We start from the raw sequence: 27,283 nt of genomic DNA on the forward strand, positions 1-27,283 counted from the left end.
CTGTTTGAAGCATGGAAGTAATAAGAAATGGAAAGGTGGTGCTGATCTAGAACAGTAACACCATCTTCATACCTTACCTGAAACTTCCTGACAGAGCAGGAGTTCCAAGCAGCACTAACATTTCTTCTCTTGAGAACAGAATGCTTGGTTGAAGCCTCAGTCAAGAGACTCAAAGCTGAAGTTACTGCAGTATCTTGTCCACATGAATGCAAGTTTAGCCAAGCTTGTACACAAGCCAGCCAGTGGCAGAAAGCCTAGCAGATGTTTATTCACCATCCTCCACTGCTACTATCCTCACAACATCAAGAGCTTTCACAGTATTTTGCTTTCTCTCTCCTCCCCACTCACTGTTGCATTTAAATGATAATTCCTTGCCATTTACCCTCTTTAGGATATTGAGCTCCCAAACTAGGACTCAGAGAGCTGAATAGTGTTGGTGTGCTGAAGACCAAGAAACCAAGCTCTGGTAGTGCAGAGAGCTGTTGTTTTCCTTACATCCTCACTGCTTCAAGTGCAAATAACGAAAAGGCAACTGTCATGTAGCCATCAACACGATGAAGAGGATGTGTCAGGGAACACAGGACTATATTCCACTTCTACTAACCTCTGCTTACAGCACTTACTTCAACATTGTTAAAAGACATTTGGTGCAGTAGCACCGAGTTTCTTGTACACAAGAAACTGTGTTTATCTCTTGGAAGGATAGGACTAAAGATATATTACAGCTCTCCCTAACAGCAGTTGGACCACACCGAGCTTGAACTTAATATACCATTCAGGCCTCAAGGGAACTGGAGCACCAAAAGTTTTCGACAGACCATCTACCACAGCAGTCCTAGTTAGGACAGCATGATATGCTTTGGATACCCAGTGCATTTTTATGTTTGAAGTAACCATAAGACACTTTCTGAAACCTTAATGATATGTTTATATTATAAGTGACAAGAATGGCAAACTGAAAATTCAGGTTAAATGCTGCTTCTGATTTTGAGCATTATGAACAGACCAAAACTAATTAACAGGCAACCTGTAGCAGTCAGCCTGTAACTGCAAAGGTAAGGCACGGCATCCAGTCTCCCTTAAAGGAAGGACACAAATTTGGGACGTCCTTAGATGGCTTACATTGTCCTTGCTCCACCAGAACCAGCTATGGGTCATGTGATTTCACCTCCCTTTCTTTACTTTTGATATCCCAAACTCAAATCAGACAAACTTACCTCAAGTGACCCCGTGTGCTGGAAGTTGTTATTTCACAACAGCTATTACTAATCGGCTGATGTGATCCAGAAGAATGCCTCCTGGTGTTCTGCTTTCTGGTATTAATCTGTGTCAACATCAAGACATTCAAGCCAAGCAATTTAGGACTGAAATTCAAAATCAGGAAGTGGAGGATAACCTCCCTGATTAAACTAAAGTCTGGAAACAAAAGTCATAAATATATTACAACACGGAACTGCATGACCTACTTCTCCCTGCCTCAGTAATAACAACTTCAGAGATTTTACTAGTTAAAAAATAAATCCAATTCATTTCTCATAGCCTAAAGTTAAGTATTTTAACATTGCAGCAAAAACCTTCTAAGTTGGGCATTCACTTTCTCTGAGGGAATGCAAATCCGGAGGCTTTTTTTTCAATTAGAAGCAGGAAAGCAACCTTTAATTGCAGCATTTCAAATTATTGCCATTTAATTAATCAAATTTGCATAAGTTAGCAGCGTAGCATAGCTTTGAAATTGCACTTGGGCACCAAAGTGAAGTCTGACTATTCTGCCTCCCTCTCTCCTTTTTAAAAATCTATATCTAATGTGTTTATATGTGACATTTTCAAGCTCCAAAAGGTTAAAAAACTGCAGGAAATGGGCTTCTGAAAATTAAACTAAAAATTATTATGTTAATATAAGCTAGAACTAACTCAAATATTTTTAATTTTCCTAGGACAAAGATTGCTGCTCCCTTGCATGTGCCAATAAAAATCCTTTCTGGCTCTGTACTACTGCATGAGAACCTGAGGGAAGCACTGGCTTTACCTATGGCAGAATAGTAGGTGTTCAATAAGCCAGGGCTTCTCTCCCTCCCTGCGCATATCTTTCTCCACCAGCAAGTTCCCTGATAGAGACAGTACAGGCAACTAATAAAGTCTTTTATTCCAGTATAAATTATAATGAGCTGTCTCACCCATTTAACATTTAGTCCCTAGATAAATCTTCAAACCCACTGGCATTCTGGATGTCAGCAAGTCCATGTGGGGCAGTGCAAAATAAATTATTATCAAAAAAGTACCAGAGGAAGAGTGAATAAAGCAGCCAAACCAGATAGATAATTTTATTACCTGAAAATCTGAACTGATTCTAATATTCAATTGCTTTGTTGCAACTGTTTAATTTCCATAACAAAAACTTATATAAATTGCAAGGATCAAATGAAGATATGTCATTTGAGTCTGCAACACAGATTCAAGTATTAGATAAGCATTTGCATCCTGTTTGTATGTGTGCATGTTTCATAAGGCTTCTCCATGTTTACCACACTAATGTTACCTTAAGAACTGCTCTCAACATTACTACAGGCATTTTAGAATCAAGAAAACCTATTGGTGAGGTTACTTAAAAAAAATTGTTCAAAGTTACTTTCCCTACTCTGGAGTAGAATCAAGTCAGTGCTACCCTATGAAAGCGTTTCATTTTGTGATCAGTTAGAATGGGGTGGTTTTATTACTTTTGCATTATCCCACAGCCCTTGTTTTAGATAAGGTATGCAGAAGCCAATATAATTTCTCAGCATTTAGGACTGCAAGATTAAGAATAGCAATTGTTTACAGTGCTGTTCCCACAGTAGAGCTGCCTGTTTAAACCATTTCCTGGCTTTGTAATTCACTGTTTCCTCCACACTTTCCTCCTCTTTCACTTTGCAGGCTTATTTCTACTGGAAGTTATTTTTCAGAATGGCACTCCCAAAAATTCCAGACCAAGAAGTATCTGTGGTTTTTCCCTGCACCATATTAAGCTCTCACCTAGACCTTGGGAAGCAAGACCCTGCTTCTGAGTTGAAAATAAGATTTGCATGGGCTGCTTCTTACAAAGAGTGTTTTCCAATATAGGGATATTTCAATTTGTTAATCTATGTGATTTCGAGCGATTAATCTGTTCAACCTAGTCAGCAGCTTTTTCCTACTTTCTGCATGTCTGATTATGACCAAGACTGTTCATAGCCAGTCCAGGGTATTTACTGGCTGCTTTTCTCCTGTGTCTCCTAGTCATGGGTTGTCTTCCCTTTCTTCTAAAGTTTCAGTGGATCATGAGTTCAGTAATTTTGGAGAGGAATACTCCCTGCTGATGCATCTGTAACTTCTCTGGTTTCTCCCCCAAAAAGGTCCTCCCCCAAATATTAAAGAAAAGCATATGAAGTTTAGGCTTGAGAGTATCCAAATTCCATTCCCACACTTGTGCAGAAGCAGACACCATGTCTGCCAAGGCTGAGGTCAAGCATGTTATTCCAGGGAGCTGCTTCAGAGTTAAAAGAAACACTGAACCTTTCTTTGAAAGGCATGTGAAGCATAGTAGTTCTTAGGGATTTACTGTCCAGAATAAAAGACATTCTGCTGACTAATACTGTCTAAAGAAAGACTGTAATTGGAGTTAAATTGATATTATACATGAAGGACCATGCCAATCTTATTATAAAGATGAAAATCACAGAATCTGGCCTCTTGAGTAGCATGAGCAGCTCACACTATCTGTTAAGGTTGCTAGAATTCCTACTGTGAGAGCTTTCCCTCCCCCCCAGGAGTAAAACATAGTAGCCATTATTTCATTAATAATAGATGTCATTTTAACCTTTGCTATTTACTTGCTTCAGATCAGCTCTTTGGACGTTCAGCCAAAAAAAGATTTTTTTTTTTTTTCTCTCCTCCAGTTAAAATTCCTGCAGTCCTTTCCCCAAAGGCAAATCCTTCATTGTAAAAGTAAATACATTTTTTTTCGTCTTTTCATAGGTCAGAAAACATGCATCCTTGGAATAGGGCTAGACTTGGTCAAGTACCAAGTATGTGATACTTCACCCTTGTTCAGGCTTATCAGAAAAGGCAGTTTACATTGCATAGTAGACATGTAGCAGAGAGTGTAAACACACTTGTCATAGTGCTCCTCCTTTCTGATAACTGCAGATCGAGGATCAGAGCTGCTCCTGGAGCCAGTGTCAGCAGCACTTGGAACACCTCTCATGGAAAGCACCCTGGAAATTCCAGTGTTGGGCCCCTGTTTGTAGCAGTGCTCTTGGCAGTCACAGGATCTGCTCATGGCTCCTCAGCTTTAACTGATAAACTGCCTGGGCTCCCAGGGAAGTGAAGGGAATTGGCCTTTTTTTTGCAAAACACATGCAGGCCTGAAAAGGAGTTGTTCTGCTCAGTGATCTTCATCAGGGTTTGTTACTCTGCACCATTTAAGAGCAAAGCTCCCTCAATGCAGTCTACAACTTCCTCATGAGGGGAAGAGGAGGGGCAGGCATTCGTCTCTTCTCTGTGGTGAACAGTGAAAGGGCCCAGGGAATGGCCTGAAGTTGTGTCAGGGGAGTTTTAGGCTGGATATTAGAAAAAGAACCTTTTTCTTATATCAGAACACCAGAGGGTGTTTGGGCACTGGAACAGCTCCCCAGGGCAGTGGTCACAGCACCAGCCTGACGGAGTTCAAGAAGCATTTGGACAACACTCTCAGGCACAAAGTGTGACCCTTGGGGACGGTGCTATGCAGGGCCAGGAGCTGGACTTGATGGTCCTTGTGTGTCCCTTCCAACTGTGAATATTCTGTGATTCTATACTGGTCTTACAATTTTTCCACAAAAACACTCCTGGTTTCCTTGTCTCTTTTCTTAATAATGTGAGACAGTAATTATGGATCAATACCCTTTATAAATTTACCTTGGAGGGACAGACAGGGAGGTAGATCACTCATTAGAGAACACATTTGAAAGAAAGCAGACTAGACAACACAACTGCAAAGTTCCTCTGCAGCAGGAAGTTCATGTACTGAGGTTAGCCCAGTAAGTTTAATAGTTAAGGAAAAACAGAGTGGGTATTTACTCACACACAATTTTATGAGAGGAACAACTGAAATGACAGCAAGAAAAACACACTTTTTGGACAAACTGATATTACATCACGTTAGTGGGCCACAAACTCTTTAAAAAAATAAATCTTTTGAGACATGAGAATGAAATCACATTTTAGCATGCTTTAAATAGCTGAAAGGCTCTTCAAAGCATACATTTTCAGCTATTTGCAAAGACAATGATTATCTCCTCATCTGGAAATTAAAAAGCATTTAGCAATAAGTTAAAGCTAGCCTACATGTAAGTGGGCTAAATACTAGTCAGAGATTTTTCCCTTTTCACATTTAAGATGATACTACAGTTCATCGCTTCTGTAGCTTATATGCTGTTGTGCAATGCCCCACTGAAATTTCACATCTACTCTGCAAAAGAGAACAAGGGTAAACAGCTTTCTTTTAGGATAGTTACAAATGGTAAAAACAGTAGTATTTGTTTGTCTGTTTTAATTAGATGTTTGCTGTTTATCACACACAAGAACTATAAGCAGAGTCCATGAATTCTTCTGAGAAATATGAAACCTCCTGGTTCCATGCAAGTTCAATACTGCCTCTCTCTCTCTCTTTATTTCTCTCCTCCTCCTATCTGCAGTTTTCCCCAGCCCAAGTTTCCAACTATCTTCATATGAAAGAAAGTTTTACTTCATGACTGCTACCTGAGAGAGCCTGGCTCCAGGCTCACGTTGGCTTCAGGTATATCTTAGACCACAGGAAGCTGTATGTTTTTCTTTTGAGGCACTAGAAGTTAGGCTAAGAGTAATAGTCAAGTTGCCCAAAGCTCAAGGGACAAGTAGCTTTCATTGCCTTCCTATTTAAACAGCTGGCCAGCGAAGAAATCTTATTTTCCCCTTTTTTCCCTGAAATAGATTAAGTACATTTTGCAGTATCAGATTCCCCGCTCTTTCACTCACACATCTGTAACCCTAATGTCCTTTGTAATGTCCTCTGTAACCCTTACTGTCCCATTTTACTTGTTTCCTCAACCTCAAGAGAGAAGTTAACCATGGATCTCTTCACATTCAGATATGCACACAATCTTTTTTGTCTCTTAATAATTATCAAGTTTGTAGTTGTCCTTTCACATTCTCAAGCTAAGCCAAGACAAGCTCAGTTCTATGACAACATCTTCAAGTATCTCTCTTCAGAGAGAGAGCTGCTGCAGCTGAACAAGACAATTGCAGCATGCTAGTTATACTTGGATTTGATAAGCAGTTGGAAAGAGGAGAATAACCAGTTTTCTCATTTGTCTGTTTTCAGACATATAGAAAACCCCACTGTCAGCATCTTGAGTAAAAAATAGGTGACATCTTCAGACCCTAGTAAAACCACTTATGTGTGTTAACTTGTTTAAATAAACACCCCCACCTCAAGTGACACAGTGGCCTGCAGTCTTCCTTGATCCATTCACAGAGCAAGAGTTATTTTTACTGAGTCAGTAATCATGCATTGTATTCCAGAGGAAATACTAGCCGGGTACCCCTGCTTGTAACTTCATGATCTGCTGCTCCCAAATCATGTTCCAGTGCTTCCTCTGAACTACTTTTTGTTCTCCTGCTGTCAAGATTAGTAGTAGCTGTATGGGGGCCAGAAGAACCATTTGCAGTTATTGTTGTATCACCATATGTCACAGTAAGGTCACCATCATTCAGAATAAAATCAGAATCCTCTTCTCGAAGCTGTTCCTGATTCTGAAAAAAAAAAAAAAAGAAAAATCTGTATACAGTGCACAGCACCTTTCTTTGCTCAGAACATAACTGAAGAAAATTCACCTACATGTCAATAGAGAAGAGATAAGGTTCCACCTTAAGAAATGTTAAAAATAGCCTTGAACCCAGTGTTTGCAAATCAGCTTACTGTTCCCTGTATAACTACTGCTACTGGGGAGAGATGAGAGGGAGCTGAAGCCAAGAACTAGGTTATGGAACGGGTAACCCAGGATTTAGTAGCACTGGAAGGACACCAGAAGTACAAGAGATGAGTGGTACATATTGGATTTTGCATGACAATTTAGAAGGCAGTACAGGAGGATCAAGCACACTTACACACAGAGTTGCATCTGTTGCTAATTAGTCAAATTCATTAGTAAACATTTCGTGCAAGTCAATAAGAACTCAGAAAGTCCAAAATCTCTATATTCAAGGATTCCTCAACACTTTTTTTGTTATACATCAAGAACTAACAATATTTTTTTCAAACAATCTCCTTACTTTTACTTATTACTAAAGAAAGAACTACTTGACCTAGTTCTTCAGAATGCTTCTGAGCCATAAAGGATGGATACAACAAAATGCTTGCTTCATAGTTTTCTAACTAGTTCTGATGTGTTTTCTTCTCAAAATTATTTAAGAAAGTGGCTCACAAAACCCTGTGAATTTATTTTGGCAGAGATGGAATGAAATATTTAGTCAGAGAATAGAAATTGCCAAAGTGTAATAAAGCACTTCATTTCCCTATCACAGCATAACAAAACAACAATTGTACCATGTTCCATTCCTGTTTAACATGGTAAAGGGCAAAATAGCTGAATTGGTCAGAAAATGGGCTTTCTTCATATTTGAAGAAAATTCTAATCAGTGCTATAAGCTTGCTTTCTTGCAACTGAAAGCAATTATTTCCCCACATGAACGGCTCCGTACGGCTTAGCAGGAGCTAAAATGTGTATTGCTGTTCCCTCAGTAGGCTGGACACGGATCGGGCTACGTTCTCAAAATACATTATTTTCTTGCACTGCGGCAAAGGAAGGGGGGCACAGACCATGTGAGACGGGATATCTGTGATCAACGTGAACAGAAAGCTCTGCCTCTACTGCAGAACAGGAGTTAAGGGCACTGGAGATTGAAAATGCTGATTAACCTGTCCATGATGAAAAATGCAGCTCCTGGCTAAATAAAACTTCCTGGGAAAGCTTCCTGTCATTATGTCAGAAAGATAATCAGACAAAATGAAGCAGCAAAAGCCTCTAGATGATACAGAATATATAACTAACAAGGACTAGAAGAGGTGTCAGGAGTTTGCCAAAATCAGCGAAAGAAATGGTGCAGTTCAGTGTTGGGTGCAAGACAAGCTCTACTTTGAAGGAATGCTAATTTCTTAGAACCTTTAGGACATCCAAATTTATCATTGTTTTTTTTGTGACAGGGTTAGTCTGATAGGGAGCACTGTTCTCAAAGAGCAAATATGGATTAGGACACTTGCTTTTTTGATCACAAAGAAAATACTGACCTACATCTTAAATAGAAAAAAAAAAGGGGGAGAAATTAAGGGGTTCAGCTATAATTGGCAGAAACAGCCTTTGAAATATTTTAGTTGCAAAAAAAAACAAAACAAAAACAACAAAAAACAACAAGTCTGAGGTACAAGACCAAAATTATTAAAAGAGTCACAAAATAATCAGTTTAAGAAAATCTGCGATCTGTATACATATTGTTTTGAAGAAGAGGCATTCAAATAAGAATGAAAATCAGAAAAATTAGCAAGAAGCAGGAAGTTTGTGACTGTTGACTGATTATGTTTTAAAAAGTTGAAGTTGCTAAGGTCTATCACACATTCCCCTTCATGGTTTTTGCCCTTGGAGAAGCACCAAGGAGGGAAAGGCAGAGTTTACAGAGCACCAGAAGGTATGGCTGTACCAGGGCCACATGTGAAGTGGCTGCAGCAAGCTCCCAAAGCACCTCCTGTCTCCACAATGCTATTGAACAGTGAACCCTTGCAGCCACCTATCAGATAAGAAACTCTAAGAACACACTGCACCTGAGCTTCCCCAAAAGGCTGAGGAGCTCTTGGAAGCATGGTACTGAAAGAGAGGGTCACAGGCTTTATACTATATGGCAAGTCCCAACTCAGTCTTTCTTGGTTTGTCCCAGGCTGCACTTACATGATCAGTTCCAGAGAAAACACTGAGCTTTCTCTCAAGATAGTGAACAAACATTGCCTCGTAGAAGCAAAGGTCCACTTGTTTGTTTCCAATCTGAATAGTACTGCAAGCAGCACGTATTTTATTTCCTATATTTCCCCAGAGAGCACCCACGAAAAATCTCTTGTACTATACAGTTTTACTGTGTTTGCAAACAAAGAGGATGGGCGAATAAACCTATCGTGCTTCATACAGCATGAACAATTTGTTCAAGAAAGACAGGAAATGTATCCAAATAGATCCACAGAGACTTGAAATACTCCCAAGAATAACCCTGAACAGGCCTCTGCAATCCCCTACGGTTCTGTAGGAAAAGCTTCAATTCACTCATAAAAGCAGGCCTGAACGACACTACTGAAACTGACACACTAGAATGACAAAAGATCTGAATCCAAAACTCTGCAAAAGCCTGAATTCTGCTTTGATGTGCTGAGGGACCTTGAGGGACCTCTCTGCAGACTATCCTCTTTGTGGTAAAAGCTGTTCCTGCTTCTAGGAATACATGCTGAAGATGTTTTTTGTTATAAAAGTTGATTTAAAAGAAGTTACTGCTTACAAAGCCAGTCTTTATTGCCTCCTAAGACAATGTAAAAAAAAAGCACAAGCAAAGTACGATGCATGTGCAAAGTGCTGGCAGTCATCACAAATGCTGTTGCTGAACACAACACAGGCACCACAGATAACAGAACTTGCATTAGAAGTTACTTATCTTGTGGCTCCAAAATGAAAGCATCAAGTACCATGCATGTAAAATATATTCCAACTTAAACCTGCAAAATATATTCCAACTAAACCCGTTTAGTTTCTCTCTTTCTCAGCTGAATTTAAATTCACCAAGGAAACGAAGTAATTTTTGCTATGAAGCTAGAGACACTAAGGAGGAGGAAGGGGGAAGGCTGGCTGAATAGTTTTCTTATCCATTTTGAGAGTTATCTCCTCCAAAGATTGCAAATCAAGTTTCTTCACTGGGCTTGCATATTTATAAATTACCTCAATTTCTTTCTGGTCTCATACCAAGTTGTCATACTCTGTATGTGCAAGAAATATTTTTTTTAAGTGTGGAAGAACCCCGAAACAAACAACAACAAAAAAAAGTATACCCAGGAGGGCTTCTTTCAGCTGGAATAAATGACTGATAGAACAGAAAATTACTAAAAATTTCAATGGACATTTCAAGAGGAAAAGCAAAATAAGTGATCTACATAGTTTGGGATAAGCTGGAAAGCCCTGCCAACTGGTCATGCACTGAAGATAACACCAGAAGAGAAAAACAGTGATTAAAATTATAACTTTCAAAATTTAACTGCAAACAGCAGCAACTTTTCATGCTTTAAATTCCAACTTGTCTGTCTGGGTTGGAAACAGCCTAGTGGCACAGCCTTAAAGCAGTGGGAGAATGTCAGCAAGGAACAGTAACATCATCTCTGGAAAAAATCCGCTGTACCTCACCCCTGGGCTGACTCAGAGCCCTACACTTACTCCATGCAAATTGAGGCTTAGAGGACACGATCTCATGCTGAGGAATAAGTTGTGGGTGGGCTGCATTGGAGGATTATTTGACTTTCAGACTTTTGAACCCCCTCCCTTTGGCATTTAATTAAAAAGACCTACTCCCACTTGTGGAAGTGAGAATGAATTCTAATTAAGGTTGTGATAAAGTCAGATAAGGGAAAAAAAAAAGCTAAAAATGATCTACAAATATACAGTCAGCATAGCCACATACTTATTGCTTTCTTCTCTATATAGATATCATAACTCAGACATGCACCTGGAATGAGATCCAGGATTTAACACTTGTTTGGGAAACATATTTTACAGCTATGTTATACTTTATTAAGTATTTACAGACTTTTTTTTTCTTGTTTAACTGACAATCTTCAGTTTTTAATTCTCACAGGTGTACCATTTAATTTTCCTGGAAATACCTCTGAAAAGCACTATTCCAAGCAGTTTCTGTCCCTACAAAGACATGGCTGTCTCTGTTGCTTCACCTGCATTTAATAGAAAGGCAAAAGATTCCATAGCTTATAAACCAGTAATGAAATGTCATAGCCAAGTGCTGTAGCAAAGTCAGCCATATAAAGAAACAAAAAGACACAAAGCAACTGCAGGGTTCAGAAATCTTGAAAAGAAGCTAGAAATAAAACTTCAAAATCATATTCTTTCCTAAGACAAATGCAGCACTGCACTGAAAAGGAACAGGAAAGAGAATACAATAGGAAAGTTCCATGTTATACACCTTAACAAAGTATACAACCTAACAAGCCTTTTTAATGAAATTAATGTCCTGTGTGTACCACTGAGCCAATCCATTAAATAATAAGTTTCCATATCTGGTGGTAGCCAACAATGGTGAGTAATGAGGGGAAAAAAAAAAAGAAGAAAAAGAGCCAACTATAAGAGAAAATGAGAGTCAAAGCTTGTATATTCATTTTGGTTAGATCCTCAGTTACTGGACAATTACTCTCATAAGATCTTACAAAGACAGACATATGGGTAGTGCACAAGTGGGCTAATTGGTCTGATGGATGCCTTCCAATCTAGACATGTTTTAAGATCTTCAGTGCCATTGCAAAGATGGGAACTAGGCCAATTTCTTGTATTACTATAGTTCCAAATGGGCAACGGGTATCTCAAAGTTCTCTGAATTTTTTCTGTCAGGTACAAGTAAGATGCTAATGATACACAGAAAGAAATGTAGGGAAATATTTCAATGCTGCAATTAGAATTCATAACTCTCTAGGAAAGGATTAATAGACAACTGGTCCAAGACTACTTGAGCATAGAGATATTAATATCCCAGAAAACTTGCAAATTTGAGATGTCCCACATAGTACTATGGCTTTATTTACAAGCAGCTTATGAAAAGTTGTAGATTTCAGAAGCACTGTACAGATAAGAATGACAAGTATCAGGATCCTACAAGAGTAATATAAGAATAGAGCACAAATTATTGCAAGACACATCTGTAAAGACAGTATGGTGACCTGCTAGACTAAGTAACTGATTAATGGTTTCTGAAACCTGATCTCAAATTTTGCAGTGGAAACAATGCAGGGAAGCGCTACCAGGTTTTTTTTCCAGCTGTGTAAATGTGACAATGACATCCCCAAGGAGAGCTCAAAGTTTAGCAGTAACAGGTAAAGAATCCTGTCCAAAAGCCTTGAGAAGGGACTGAAGATTTTGAAGTGATTCACTGAACTGGGTTATTGACTAGGCCTGTAATTTCCCCATATCCTTAAATGTTATTTTTCTAAAGTAGTATTTGAACAATAAGATAATTTCTGATCTCAAACAACAGAAGCTTTTGTCTCAGGGGAGACAATCTTAAATCTTTTCTGCCTAGGCAAACCAGGACTTTCTTGCAGTATGTCTATCAGACCAGCTGAAACCAGGACATTACCTAAAAAGAAAAAACACCATTTTGCTGAAGTTTAATAAATAAAAAGCAAAACTAAGCGGTATTGAATTGTTCTACTCACATCATAAACCTGGGGACTTGTCAGACAGCGGGCTATCAGGCCACACCAGCTGGGCAGCGTTGTGGTCAATGGAGGGCCACTGTGAGTGAGAATTGGCTTTAAATAACTTCAGTAGTTAAGGAAAACACACCAGTACTCAAAAAACACTATTGAAAATAAAGAGACAATTGTACATAAATGTAGTTCTGCCTGTGAACTGTGACATGCAATACTTGTACATAAAACACCCTCCCAACATTTCCCCTTGATTGTTTCAAGGACAGTTTCTTTACTCACTAATCTTCTGCAAGGACCACTAGCTAACTTTCTTCTTACAAGTTTCAAACAGTTGCAATGTTTCCAGCTTCCATGCTCTCAAGTAAAAGGAGAAAGCAAAGGTGCTTTAGTGTTGAAATGTCCAAGGGTATTTCTGCTCTGAAGATGGGAGCATGGTGTCAAGGTTGCAAGCTATAGGCAGCAAGGTGACATTCCTGTGTGGCTCAATATAGGGAAGTACAGAAATTCTGTCCATTCAACATCCTCAAAGCAATATAGCCATTATCTGCTGGTTACTGAGCCACAGAGGTGCAGCCAGAGATACTGCCCTGGTAATACTCACAGATATTTCTCCAGTGCGCATATATTTACCACATGGAGCCAGAAAGGCAAAGGGAAAACTGTATGAACCATGTACCACAGTGTCAAAGGAAAGCAGTGCTACCTAGATGACACTGAGGGGACATGGGCAAAGGAAAGTCTCTTTACCCTACTTTACAGGTCTGTGCCCTGGTAAATCCACACTTTTCACATGAGTACTCCACACTGATGATATGCCTGAAAAAAAATACCCAAGAGTCAAAATATATTTCTCTGTTAAAAAGCAGCATATTGATCTTGACTAACAAATTAATCAATCAATTTTATTTTAAATTCAAATACATAAGTTTCAGGTATTCTAGTTACTTTCTTAGGCCTCTAAGCACAGAGATAATCAAGTCCATTTGTAAATATAACAGTTTCCCTCCCAACCCATTAAGATTCTTAGGGCAAAGGAGGTTAAAAGGGGGCTGGTTTACCAGAGAGCTATCCCTTCCCTCTAGCAGATCCTGGCACAGCTGTTTACTCGAGCAGAGTTATGTTTCCTCCTTTCCTCCTTCACTAAGAGTGTGGTTACACCCATTCCTGGAAAGAAACAAGCTCTTCGCCCTTGCACTAACCCAGGCTGCACGCTGCCCTGTGCCAGAAAGGCAGCAACTCGGCCGTGTGAAAAAACAAGCCCAGTTGAAGACATCAGCTACTTCATCAAAGTTGCAGTTTTCTCCATGTTTGACAGTTGTGGGTGAGCCCAGGGAACAGCCCACAACATTAAGTGCATTCCACAGGAATGAAGTTCCCACTCATCCATGCATACAGAGCTCTGCAGGCAATAGTGAGCTCTGGAGCACACTTTTCCATCACTTACATCTTTTCAAAGTTTAGCTCTCTTGCAAAGAGTGAATTTTGAGACAATCTGCCTTTCTACACAGAAACCAAGTGAATGCACCAGCAAAAAAAAATTTAGCCATGGATATAGAGGCGGCAATCTAAAGATCATCCCATCTGTACAATTTAAGCCCACCCAGCCAATGTTTATCTGAATGCCTTCTTCCAACAGAAGGAGCAGACTTTTATCTCCACATACAGTAAGACAGTTCTGCCTCTCCATGTCAGTTTCCTTGGCACAAACTTCACAGAAACTTTTCCTAAATATTGGTAGTCACCACTGGAAAAAAAAAAAAAAAAAAAAAAGAAAAAAAAAAAAGAAGGCAAGATCCTTTAAGTTTCTGTGAAACGGGTAGTTAGGCTGTAATTTTCTCCAGGCACTCCCCCTGCCTTTGCTGCAGCTGCTAGGGAGGGATGTTCTCTGCAAGCATCAGCTGAGGGAAGTCAGCATTGCCAGCTACTCCTTTCATTGGGCACATCCCTTTTGTAAAGGCAAGGGAAGAGGACAGCTCTGCTTCCTTCTAAGACGAAAAAGAAGCAGTCAGCCACAGCCAGATCCTTTCATGCTTTTAACACCAAGGTCTCTCTGTGGCTTATTTTTTTTAATAATAAAAGTTGACCTTGAGGCACTTTGAGGCCAGTCACTAGAAGAGATAACTTGGAATTACAAACATTTATGAATATTTAAAATAGCACATACACTCCCTTCTGTGGTTTGGGTCAGTACTACTGCATCTGAAAGCATTGGTCACAAACAGATTTTATCCCAAAGATGCAAGTGCTATTAGGATCCAAACATTTTTAACATACTAGCTAGGTTTGCCTGGGTGTGAAAACCTCGTGCACAAGGCATGGAAAGAAACTACTGTGCTCCAACCAACCCAGCAATCTGTCATCAATCAAAGGCCAAGACCCCAGTGAAAAGACTCACATGCAAGCTACAAGAACATTAGGGCCCTATCTCTGGTCAGCGTGTATATTTAGCTGCCCCAAAAATTACTAGGAATTCAGTATTGAAATTTCTTTGGGTTTCTAGGTTTAAGTGACTTGCCATGGCCACAAGATTATCTTTGCCATTTTCTGCTAAGTAACTCTAAGCTGTTGAGGAGCAGCTGTGACATACTTAATGTGTCATAATCAATAATATACTGATTAAGTAGATTTAAAAAAAAACCAAACCCACAAACATGAAATACAGGACAGCTACACAAAAGTTACCCAGAATCTTAAACAAGGTTATCTAAATAGTATAATAATAGCTTCAGAAAGGTTGTTCAGTACTATATACACTCAGAGACACTCTGCTTTAACACCCATAGTATCTTTTGGATATACTTAAGGAGATCAGCTGGATCTCATGCAGATTTTTAGTTCCAGAACTTCCTCTTTAGGAATCAACCACAGATTTTGGGACTTCATCACAAAAGCAGATGGCTCTGCAGAGCAATGAGTTGAGGCTTACATATATACAATGAACTGGAAACCTAGTTTGTGCTATTAGCATCATTGAAAATAAGCACAGATTAATAGAACAAATCAGAGGTCCTGAAATAGTTAATTGTCTGTCCTATTGTTTAGGAAGGTATTTAATCTCTGACTGGTTTCTGTCCTCCAGCAAGTGTCACACACCCTACATTAGGGAAAGGAAATGTCTTCTGAGCCAGTGAGTTCAGCTTCAGTGCCTTGAGCCTGTCAAATACTTGAGAGAGTCAAACAGGAGAAAGATGAAGTGCTTAAGGCTACATATGGGTACATGGAAAGGGAAAAAGTGAACATTTCATGCCTTGAAACTAGGCTGTGTTTTCTAAAGGATACTTATGATCAAAGCTATACCACAGCCTGAAGAGCCAAGCGCTTTCCTGCTTCGTCCTGTTCCTTCGCGCAGAATCTTGGCCATCCTAAAAGTAAGATAAAAACATATCAAATTACTTCAGGCAGAAAAACACAGAACTATATACTCCAATAATTTATAATATAATGTCCTGTCAAAAAAAAAGCCAAATTACTTCAATACTGTACTTGAAACACAGAAGAAATCTGTTTAGAGACTTGATAATACTGAGTTTACTTTCCCTAGAAAGACCAGAAACAACTGCAGAGAACCAGGCTTTCTTCATTGCACTCAAGTTACCTTAACAACTCCTCTACCACCAAGTTCCCTGGAGCCTAAAACCTTATCTTGCTGTTAGTCTAGTAACAGATATAGAAATAACTTCCAAACTGATAAATAAGCCTCATTGATATTCCAAGACTGATACCTATTCATTTCTTGGTTGGCTTCCTTAACTCTAGGTCTGGGTCTAACTGTACATTTGATGTTTTTTTCTTAAGTGTGTTGCTTCCTTGGAAGAACAAGTGAAATTACCATATCTGATAAATTCTCAGAAATCTGATTAAATATATCACATTTAAAAGAAATATGCTTAACAGAGAATCCATAAAAAGATCACAATTGAGGGAGGTCATGCAAATCTCAGAAATGCTGGATCAACCTTGAAAGGGCTAAAAGTGTTAAATGTAGTCTCTTACCTAGCTGTGATGCAAATGATCACACCAGCTGGTCTGCAGCTGCAGTTGTTTTTACTTTTGTTACTGTTTAGGGTTTGAGTGCTTTGCTTTGTGTTTTTGTTTTGTTGTTTGTTGTTCAGATGGGGGGGGGGGAGGGTGTTTATGGCCAGAAGCCAGAATTAAACACAGGAAAATAAATGAATGCCTTGTGTGAATCATCTTCCAAACTACTGGAAAAGAGCAAGACAGGATTACACTGCATACTTCTGACCTGCAAAAAATCCATGATCCAGCAAGAGTTAAACCAAATACATTTTCACTCCCTCCCCTTCCCTAATGATCTATTTTCTTTAACCGTGACATACTGCTAATCTTGGCTTGGTGAAAGAAAGATGAATCCAAAGGGAACTGACTAATGGACTACATTAGGAATGTAATGCACAGCTAAAGAGGGAAACAAATGGGTAAGTTCTTTATGTTTACATGGGAAAAAGCAAATATGATATTTCCACAGCAGACACTGAATTTGAACAGAGTACCCATGCTCTGTTCCCATTACAGCAATTCCTCAATTACTGAGGACAAGCTCAGTCTGAACTGGCCAAAGCCATCTTTCCATGATACCACTTCCTAACCTTGGAATATATATATATTGGTATATATGCAATAATTATGGCCTTCACTGTAAAAGCTCTTTTGAGGCCTGGACTTCTGGTTACTTCCAGATAGTTACAAAACAAAGTTCACCCTTACTTGCAGCCAGCTCCACCATTTCAGCATCTATTTTGTGTGCTGGACACAGGCTTTTACAAAGAACATTGAGATGCCAAATGCAGTTTCTGAAATGAAAGATGTTCTTCCTGAGCAAGTATCTCTTACCTGTACAACATGTACCAGGAAAAGAAAAAGAAAGGAATGAAAAAAAAAGCCAAAAAACCCACAACCAACCAAAAAAACCCTAATAAACAACCCCCCCAAAAAAAACAAACAAAAAAAACCCCAAAAAAACCAAACAAAAAACACCCAAACCCCCCCCCCCAAAAAAAACCAAATAAACAGCAACAACAAAAACCTACCAAAAAAAAAAAAAAACAACAAACACCCCAAGGCAGGAGAAGCCACTATGAAAAAAGCAAATCCCAAATAATTAATCTATCTCTGACCAGCCTGAACACCAGCATCATCATACAGCACTTGTTCCCTAAGCATCCTCTAGATCCAAAGTTGTCTTCTTCAAGTAGGCTCCTTCATAAGCAACCAGCTGTGCTGCTGAACTATTAGTGTCAAGCAGAACTCTGGAAGAGTGCAAACCAAGGTCTGGACAGAGGAAACTTCCAGTTAAGCCTGAGGAATTTTTGAGAGTTGTTTTGGTTTTTTCCAGACCTGTCACTCCTCCTATGAATCAACTCAAGTTTATAGATGAGCAAAACTGAACAACATTCTTCCATCAATCTTGTTTGCCAATAGCATATTTCAGGGGAAAAAAGTCAAATTTTGGGTTGTTACTGATGTATGGAAAGCTTCACTAAAGATTCACAGCAGCAGTTGGCTGAATACAAATGGCAGTTTGCCCGTGCTCCTTCTGCTTCACCCAGGTGAGAGGCAGTCCAGGATCCAGCTGGCATGTGGTTTGGTATACAAGAGTTGAGATCAGATTAGCAAACTTAATCTTGGATTCTAAGCAAGTCCAAGGGCCAAAATTTGGTATCAGTTAAGGAAGAGGAGCCAAGAGTATTACCTCTGAACTGAGGAAGAACTATTTACGCAGTAGCATGCTAAGAGCAAGCATGTTGGGTAGGTGGGGGAAGAGGAAAGTGCATTGTTATACAGTGTATTAGTAGATTTGGGAAGGTTTGTGATGCCTTACATATACAAAAAATGTGACCATGACAGTGTTACACTCAAAATCACTGAATGTTTTTCAGTGGGCATTACTTGAATATTACAAAGGAAAATCCCCTACTGACTTGCCAGCTAGGACAGAAAGGTTTTATCCATGCATACAACTTCTGCAGTTTTCTATTGTCTTAGTTATAAAATAAGATCAGCCTAATATAGAAGTTATGTAATTACTTACTCCTTGTAAGACTTGAAAGCTGTCATTAGTAGGTGGAGGATCCTGATCTGGGTCAACCCCAACCCTACAGAAACATTAGGAAAACAAAGCAAGTGGTGTTACTGAGGGTTGCAAATGCTGTAAGTTTGGCAGAATGCATTTTAAAAGCACTTTAAGCACCCAGCAAAGCTGCATCAGAGAGGTTATAAGAATAGATTGAGGAAGAGCTGTCCATTACTCCCCTGCAGTTACATAGCTGTAAACAAGATTGTTTTTCACTCAAGAAACTGCTTTAACTCTATGTCAGCATCAACTTCTACTGCTTACCTTTGTTGCCAATTTTTTTAGAACACTGGAAAATACTATTTTGCCTTAAAAAGTGAATGGCATCCTCTTCAGTGGACAGTATCCCTCATATCCAGCAGGAAGAAAACAGAAACTAAGGATGAAGCCTAGCCTAAATATTTCTCCAGCAAATATGTACCAGATAAATCTGCGAATGGCTGAAATACACTATTTTAAAAAGACACATACACTCCATGTTTTAACACACTATGGGAAGCAAAAAAAATATTTTATAAAGGGTCACAACATTAATTTGCTGCAAATTTCATTCACCTAACACAACACAGCCACAGTGGACTAACACGTGGCCTGTAGTCCAGCCTCCCATCTGAGTGAGGCAGGGTTTGTGTAATAAGGGTGTTGACAGAATAATATGTTAAGAAGAAACTGTCTACTCACTTTTGCATAGTTAGAAAGCATCTTATTACTGAACCATCCTTGCACATAGTGCTCCTATCCAAGATTGGCATTTAATCCTTGTAATTATGTTCAGGTTTTTCTGGTCTGGTTTGGGGTAGACTGGATTTGTCTATTTTATATCTTATTCATGTCCTGATCTCTGTCATCTCTTGTAGAACCTAATAAACCTCCAACATCAGAAGTTAGGTAAGATTCTCAGTCTCAAACTGTGTTTCAGTTCCACCATGTCACATAGTAAGTGTGGGAAAACACATGCAACAGCCATCTCAGACAATAAGATTTTGTTAACATTGTCACTTCTACTCTCTTAGAAGGGACTGAATGGTTTGGTGCAATTTCCTTGTTACTTAGACTTCTTGTAAGTTTGTTAATAATTTTATAGCTATGGTGTTTATGCAACAGCCCTAAGAATCACCAGAAGCCAAGAGAACCTTGCTGGTCAGGCCATATCGTTGTTTTGTCCCAGGGACACCATGCTTGGATCAAATAAAAGGAGAACACTTTCAAATAGCTTCCAGGGCAGCATTTTTTGATAGAACAATAGAAGAAGAAAAGTTTAAAGTCATCCTTCTAGACTCACAGCCAGCTCAAGGCCCCACAAGTTAATGTAGTTCAGAGAAAATCCAGAAGGCTGCTCTGCAGCAGCCTCGTATGAAACTAGTGCTGAGCCAGTCCTTTGCTTGGACTTTTTTTCTTTTTTTCTAAGCCTCTTGCTCTTTCCTCATCACTTCCTTTTTCCACATATAGAGTCATCTCAAACTTTAGGCACATTTAACCTGGAAATTCCTTGGCACTCACCAGCCTCAGAATTGAAAAGTTTCACCAGTTAGAGAGCATTGGATAGAGAGCTTGAGTACTGGATTGTAACACATGCTAAAATGAAACACCACACACCAGCACTCTGAGAGCTTACAAGGGCTGAGGTGTTACTGCTTTGGCTATCACTACATAAGAACAGGTTTTGGCAGGGAAACTGAGTTCTAATGCAGAAAGCTGGCAAACAACATCAGGAAACCGACTCAGTACAGTAATAGATGTATGTACATAAGAGTATGCATTATAAAAACACATGAAAATAAAAGAAAAATATTTGTGGCTTTCCAAACTGCCCATGGGGGAAGGTTCAATGTGTTATGCAAAGCAACTAGATTCATGTTGGCTGTGTAGCTGACACTGTGAATGGGGAGTTCAAGGAGTTTGTTCCAAAAGATGAACATAGCTCGCATTCTCCAAATAGTTTTTACTCCCTGGGCTACCTATTCACTTCACAGTACATAAGAAAACCAAACAATTCAGTGTCTCAACTTTTACTTGACTTACAAGGTTGTGCATTTGTTTGGAGAATTTTAACTGCCCTTAGGCAGGGGAATGGGGCTTAATGGGAGACCAAAGCAGGATAACTACACTGTTCAGTGAAAAGTCATAGTGTATCACAGATCAGGAATTTGGGTTCACTGTTGTGCTGAAGAGGCAAAAAAAAAAAAGTTTTTATATTAAAATGGTTCAAATTTTAGGAAAATAATCATACTACAAATGTTCCTTTCAATATTGAAATAGTATATCTACACAGACTTGTCCATTTAATTTTTTTCAGTTATTCTTCAGATTAATTTATATTTTTAATATTTATAAATAATTATTTTCTATAAATCACATTTTAAAAAAAATTCACTCTCAAAGTCTGTTCCTCAGAGATAAATACCAAATACATCGCCATTTTGAATTCTCACAACTACTTTTTGTATCTTTCAAACAATAAGCTTTTATCCTCTATTCTAGCATCAATTCTATAGGAAGCTTAACTTTTTGGTAGCAAGCCTGCCTGTTTAACTTTCAAGGTTAAATACCCTTATCTTATGACAAGCATCACTTTTTTTTGCAGGCCCAGCCCTAGAATTCTTAGTGTCACTTTTATCACCTGAAACAAAACAATACCAAAAAACAGTCAAGTCTGTCCCAACCTCCTTTACAGTGAAAAGAAACACAGAAAACACTTAGTTACTTCATCTTTGCTTAACTACTTCAATAATTAAAAGTACAAGTAAGGCTGATGCATGTATGTCTTCAACATTGATTTTCTTCTTATGCTGAAGAGAAAAAAAATCCATTTCATATGCTTAATATATTTTAAAAGCTTCCTGGCATTTACAGGCACTGCAAAGGTCAATATCAGTTCTCATTTATTTAACCTGCTTTATAAATTAAACTGTTACTGGATGGATTTACACAGATCCCCTCCCAGAGGTCAGAAGCACAGAGAGGGCCTTGCTAAAGGCTGGGCTGTTTTGCTCAAGCCCCATAGCAGAAAGGCAGGGTGAAAACAGTGTCTTATTGAAGAGGCACCTCTGTAATGGGGACTGAGTGGCACAGCAGATGTGGCACGGCCAAGGTAGTGCAGATGCAAGCAAGCATCTTTGTTTTCCCCTCCACTCTTTCTGAGAGCCCTTTGCAGGAGTTGTGTGGGGATTCCCCAAGGCTGTACAAATAAGTAAGTCTTAAAAGGAAGATTTCAGATGAAGAATATGAGCAGTCTTTTAGCTGTAACAATTCATATATATTTCCAAATCAGTGAAAAATCCATTTACTTTCCCCATTTTAACTTTGGTATATGATAGACACCTTATTCCTCCAGTGCAGGCAATTACTAGTATGTAAAGTTCAGACACCTTTATTTCAGCCTTGAGAAGGTCATTGGAATCTGTAAACAAGAGTATGCTATAGTAAAAATTAATCCAATTCAAGTGTATTTCTTCACTCCTCCCTAATGAAAACTTTTTTTTGAGGCAAAAAAGGCATTTTGTGCTTTAAGACCTCTGTAACAACGAACTAGTCTTGAGCTCCTAATGCCTAACACCAAAACACAGCATTTCTGCCCTTAACCGATTCCTGGACTTTATCCTACAGCTACAACTCCAGCATCACATGTAGGAGAGGAGCTACTCAGATTTGATCTCTTCAAACATTAAGCTAATGTATAATTCAGTAATTTAAACAGTGTGGGAGAAAGTGGTTCACACACAAAACTGAACTAAGTGGATGGAAATGAATGGTAAAAAGGCATCTAGAACTACATCAAGTTCTCTACTACATACTTTTTAAATGGGTGCAATGATTTCTTCTGATACTTCAGAAACTTTTCCAGGGCCCTACAACACATGGATGACAAGTTACTGAAATACCAGGCATTATTAGATTTAGCATGTGTAGTTACTATGGCAACAGCCAAGAATGACTGTATTAGATAATAGTTCTCAAGTTGTACAAACTAACATTTGCATCTCTGGCAAATCTAGTGGTTTGCTGGAAACCTTCAAGTGTGACAAGGTACATGAAAGCTTTTCATTGCCCCATCCCAAAGAACTTTCTTTATATAAATAATCTGTATGTTTTCATGTACACACACACACACATATATACATACACATTGCCTGTAGATGTCAGTTAGAGATTTATCTTATTTTAAATTCTCACTCTGACCATTTATCTGTTCTAAAAACACCATATCAGAATCCTAGTCTTCTCTGGTTTATATCTCTCTGTTTTTAAAAATATATCCCCAAAAAGGCTGGGCTAAATCACCTATGAAGTTCCTTCCAACCTGAAGAGTTATACAAAATAACCTCAAGCAATGCTTAAGAATACCTTTGTGATTAAAGATCATAAGATCAAATCCATGGTTTTCAGCTCTCAAGTCTTCCAAGGTCAGAGATTCGAGTTTTGCTTCATTAAATATCTATACACAGAGTGAAAGAATGTGTTTTATAGTTCATTTTTTTAGACCTGATGTGTGATCCACACTCTCACAGCTCAGAATAAGTGAATAGACTCAGCTGAGGAACATCTATAGTACTCTCAGAAAAGAAGCAGCAGCAGCATGCCACAGTATAGAAAAAGAGCACACACTCAGTGTTACAAAGATGAAAAAAGCCAAGCACCAGGTTAATGTGGTATCAAGAAAAGTACAGTGTCACCTGAAATACAGCCAGTGGCTTTCACTCATCTCTTCCACCGACGGAACATGGTCACCAACTCTGGTACAGTACAAGAATGCAATGTGAGTAACAAAATGCTCATGAGATGTGGGCTCTACAGGCTCTTCAGCAAAACAAAGAGCAAACCAACAAAAAAATCCATACCCAATCAAAAAAGACAAAACATACATGAACAACAATGGCAGAGCAACAACAAAGTGACCAAAAAACCAAAATTAAAAACAGCAGCAATTTATGGTTGACATATCCAGTAATATTCTTCATTTGTTCAGATCCCAGCTGGCAACACATCTGTATTAATGACAGACTACACCCCCCAGAAAACCAGATTTGGTAGCTCTCTTGAATATGTCTGTCTGCACAGAGACAGAGCCCATCTAAGACAATTCCTACCATTTCAGACCTGCACAGGGTCTGAAAGAGAAAGAGACATCATAGGAAGTAGTCACAGGATGCTATATGTGTGTGAGAGGGGTCACCAATACTGCCTGGTTTCAGAGTGCTCCAGGTCAACTGGTAACAAGCACTAAATCACTCCATTGCTTTAACTAAAAATTAACTATCAGTTTTTGATTTAATCTCCTGTCATAGCAGAGTCTTGTTTTACTTGTTGCTTTGTCTTTTTCAGTTGTGTTTGTGAGGGCTTTTTAGGTGCAAATGAAAGAAATTTTGGTTTCCATTATTTTTCACATACATTCCTTAGCAGCCTGTGGGGTTTTTTCCCCCAGATTTTTCCTCGAAGGCATGTGTCAAGAACTATATATTGCTTATGTGAAATAAAAACACAGATGATCAGACATCCACAGAGGCCTCACTGTAGAAAAAGCATGTGTACACACCCTGGTTGCAGGCTGACATCTTGACTAACCAAATAGTTAAGGCCATGACTTGTGATACAAAGAGCATGTAGTCATCTAATCCTTGAATATCGAGGCAAATCCCAGGCTTTAGATAGCTTTGATTTGGATTCCAGGTTCAATAGCTCTTTTCCCATGCCAGCATACACTCCAGGTCAGAGTACTCTGCTCCCCAAGGCCATCACTAAGATTGTTCTGCATGTACAGCAAAAACTAAAATTAAAAACTGCTCAATAACTTCCCTTCTATGACTTCTTTCTCTTTCCTGTATCTTTGCCAAGTTAGTATACTAAAGTTTTCCCAGATGTCTGTAATGAGTGCAGAATTTTTGGAAAATTTTAGCTATTTTGGAAGAGTTCAACAGTTTCTCAGAAGAAGGGTGAGAAAGAAGAGACCTCCCACCACCATGTTTTAAAAAATTAAACCCAATCCTAAAAAGCTCTGGAATTAGGAAAAGTTGTCTCAGGTTGTTTATAGGATGCCTTTGGGTATTTGTTTACTTCACCTAACCAAGTAATGACTCCTGAAACTGCTGGCTGAGGCTTGCCAGAGCTTGGCAGTTCAACTCATATCATCTGTGTGTTCTAGATGTGTCTCAACTTAACTCCTACAGTGTCTTCCCCACCCTTTTTCTATGTGGTGTGAATTGCTGTGTTTCAGAGAACAAGAAGAGAGAAAAGGAAACATCTCTCATGCTTACTTCCAGAGGAAGAGTTAATCTCTTTCCCACTAAGGGAAAAGCCCAGACGGGTGAGGCTGGAGGCTTGCAGGCTGCACTGCCCCACTGTTAAGGGAGATTCAAGACTGATGATGAAAAACTAGAGATTGGGAAAGAAGAAGGAACACAGAAAAACTAGGGAAAGACAACTGGAAGAAACAGTACAGAAAGAGATAGGCAAGGAAAAAACTCACAACAGGGGGCAAGGGACAGCCCCTGTGTCTGTGCATCTGTCTTCAAGGGCAGCAGAGAGTGGGTGAAGGCAGTGAAGGATCTAAGTAATACAGTAATGGAAACAGGCTGCAAAACAGGAGGATGTAACCTCCTATCAGACATCCCTCACCCCAGCCTGGAACATAGCATGAGGCTGGATCCCAGCAGCAGCACTTGCCTCCTGCCATCCCAGCACACCGAGGTGTGGTATGTAATGCACATTTTATCATTGCACCACCCTGGGTAAGAGAATGGAGTATAACCACCAAGCCAACACTTTTAGCACCATCCCAGGTGCTAAATAGTTAGCACTAGTTAGTGCTAACTAACTAGTTAGGTCGTTCACATAGCAGCTGGATGAGAGTTAATGTTTCCACATTTCTTTTTCAGTTTGCTCTTTTACAGGAAAAGAAAAATCACTAAATAGGAAGCTCTTTAAAGATTATATATGCAAAGTTAGACATAAGACACTAAATATCTACGTTGGCCTTGTCTGTGCAACCTTTAGCTTTTATGGTAAAAAGAAACCTAAATTATTTTAAAGTGTAAGGTATAATGCTTTGAGATTTATAAAAAGTTTTCTAAGTATAACTGAAATTACTTCATTAAAATAAGCAATAACTTCCACATTTGAAGCAGGTTATGAAGGAGAGGAAGGCAGTAATCCATGTGTTGCTTCATTCAACATGAAAAGAACCAGGTCACTAACCTCTAATCAAAAATGGAAAACACAGTGTATTGCAATACAAATGTTAGGAGTTCCCTTTTTTTCCTGTGACACATAAATGAAACAAGAAGTCAGCTATTTTTTCGAAAAGAGGAATTTTGCCAGTGGTTTTGATTTACATAGCTCTCAAGTTTGCTGAAACTGTTAAAGCTTCAGCCAGGAAACTGTTTCTTTGTTTAGATCTTAAAGGATGAGACTATATTTTTAATATCCAGGTCATGCTTTAGTTTCAAAGAAAAAAAAAATCTACTACTAAGAAAATGTAAGAGTTTACCATTCAAATGTTGGATGTGTCTCACTGAGAGTCAGCCAAGGAACTCTAACACATGATATCACGGCTTTAACTCCAGTTTCTGGTGTTGGTTTTTAATTTCCTCGGCGTCAAGTGGCAGAAGTCAAAAGCATCTAAAGATCCTGTTATTTTTTTACTCAGATTTTGAAGTTGTGACCTCACTTTTCCAACCAGTTAAGCAGTAAACTGAAGTTAAGCCTCTGCTACAAACCATAGGTCCCTTGCTTAGCTGTATATGAAAGCCTGGTCAGTGGTCCCCGGTAACCTGCCCTATCTGAAAAGATACCTGCTCATCCAAATATCTGAAATTTTCAGAACAACAAGAGGAGGCAGAGAGTAATTTTTGCCTATTTTCCTCCTTATACTGCTTTTTACTTTACCAAAACTTCACTTTCATGTTAGCCTCTCTACCCTTTACCTACTTTTAATATTTCGTGTTATGGGAGGGAAGGGACCAACAGTAAGAACCAAGCACGCATCCGGCATGCTACACAACTGACGGTGTGGCCAGAAGGCATGTGCCTCTTCCTCCAAGCCACAGCAAGGCAATTCTGGATCCCTGTGTAGGCATTGCTCCTTGCATGCACACAGCTGCTTCCCCATGAGCTCAGTGGTATCGGGCCAGGCTGACACTCCTGGCTGGAGTCAGCTCCCCAGTACAGTTCTACTTCAATCATGCAGGCACCACCTTAAATAAGCCCCTTTGGTTTTGATGTCTGTCTTGGCTCCTCTGACTTGCCCAGACATGGGCCTTCTATTTACATCCACACTGAAGAAAGGCCAACTACTTCATGAGGACTTGGTAATGGTTGACTAGCCTGCCTGCCTGCCTTCCTGGTACAACTGGCGTGACCTTCACATCAGAGCTGGACTCTTGGGAGTTCCCACAAATTCTGATTTTTAAGTCCAACATACATGCGGCATTAATTTTCTACATCCCTTCACTTCATCTAGGAAGCAAAACCACCTTTTATCTTACAACATCTTTTCTTCTAAATAAGTCCTGCATGCAACCACTACTTATTTCCAGCCTCTGGCAATCGAATTTAATGGGCAAGTACCAAAGCTCAGCAAGCACCCTAGGGACAAGTTACCTGCTGCACAGCCTTGGGACTGCGTCAGCACTATGCACTGCTGCTGAGTGAGGCACTGGGACAGCACCTCAGCTTCATCGCCTCCTGTTTACCACTTCCACTGAGTG

The 27,283-nt window shown here is 39.3% G+C and overlaps 1 protein-coding gene across 2 annotated transcripts in view; it reads right to left on the reverse strand.

The window, feature by feature from the left end:
- Positions 1 to 5,011: 5,011 nt before the first annotated feature.
- Positions 5,012 to 27,283, reverse strand: part of SLC9A7 (solute carrier family 9 member A7) — a 69,062-nt gene continuing 46,790 nt past the window's right edge. The window contains exons 13-17 of one of the 2 annotated variants that reach the window (XM_053936031.1): positions 23,255 to 23,314; positions 18,540 to 18,603; positions 15,770 to 15,852; positions 12,494 to 12,599; positions 5,012 to 6,786 (exon numbers count right to left, since the gene is read on the reverse strand). In XM_053936031.1, coding sequence (XP_053792006.1) covers positions 6,538 to 6,786; positions 12,494 to 12,599; positions 15,770 to 15,852; positions 18,540 to 18,603; positions 23,255 to 23,314 — 562 coding nt within the window. In that variant the 3' untranslated portion in view covers positions 5,012 to 6,537. The remainder of the gene's footprint in view (positions 6,787 to 12,493; positions 12,600 to 15,769; positions 15,853 to 18,539; positions 18,604 to 23,254; positions 23,315 to 27,283) is intronic. The other variant, XM_053936032.1, reaches the window with a different exon arrangement.

The sequence above is a fragment of the Vidua chalybeata genome, chromosome 2 (genome assembly GCF_026979565.1).
Source record: "Vidua chalybeata isolate OUT-0048 chromosome 2, bVidCha1 merged haplotype, whole genome shotgun sequence".
Classification (NCBI taxonomy): Eukaryota; Metazoa; Chordata; class Aves; order Passeriformes; family Viduidae; genus Vidua; species Vidua chalybeata.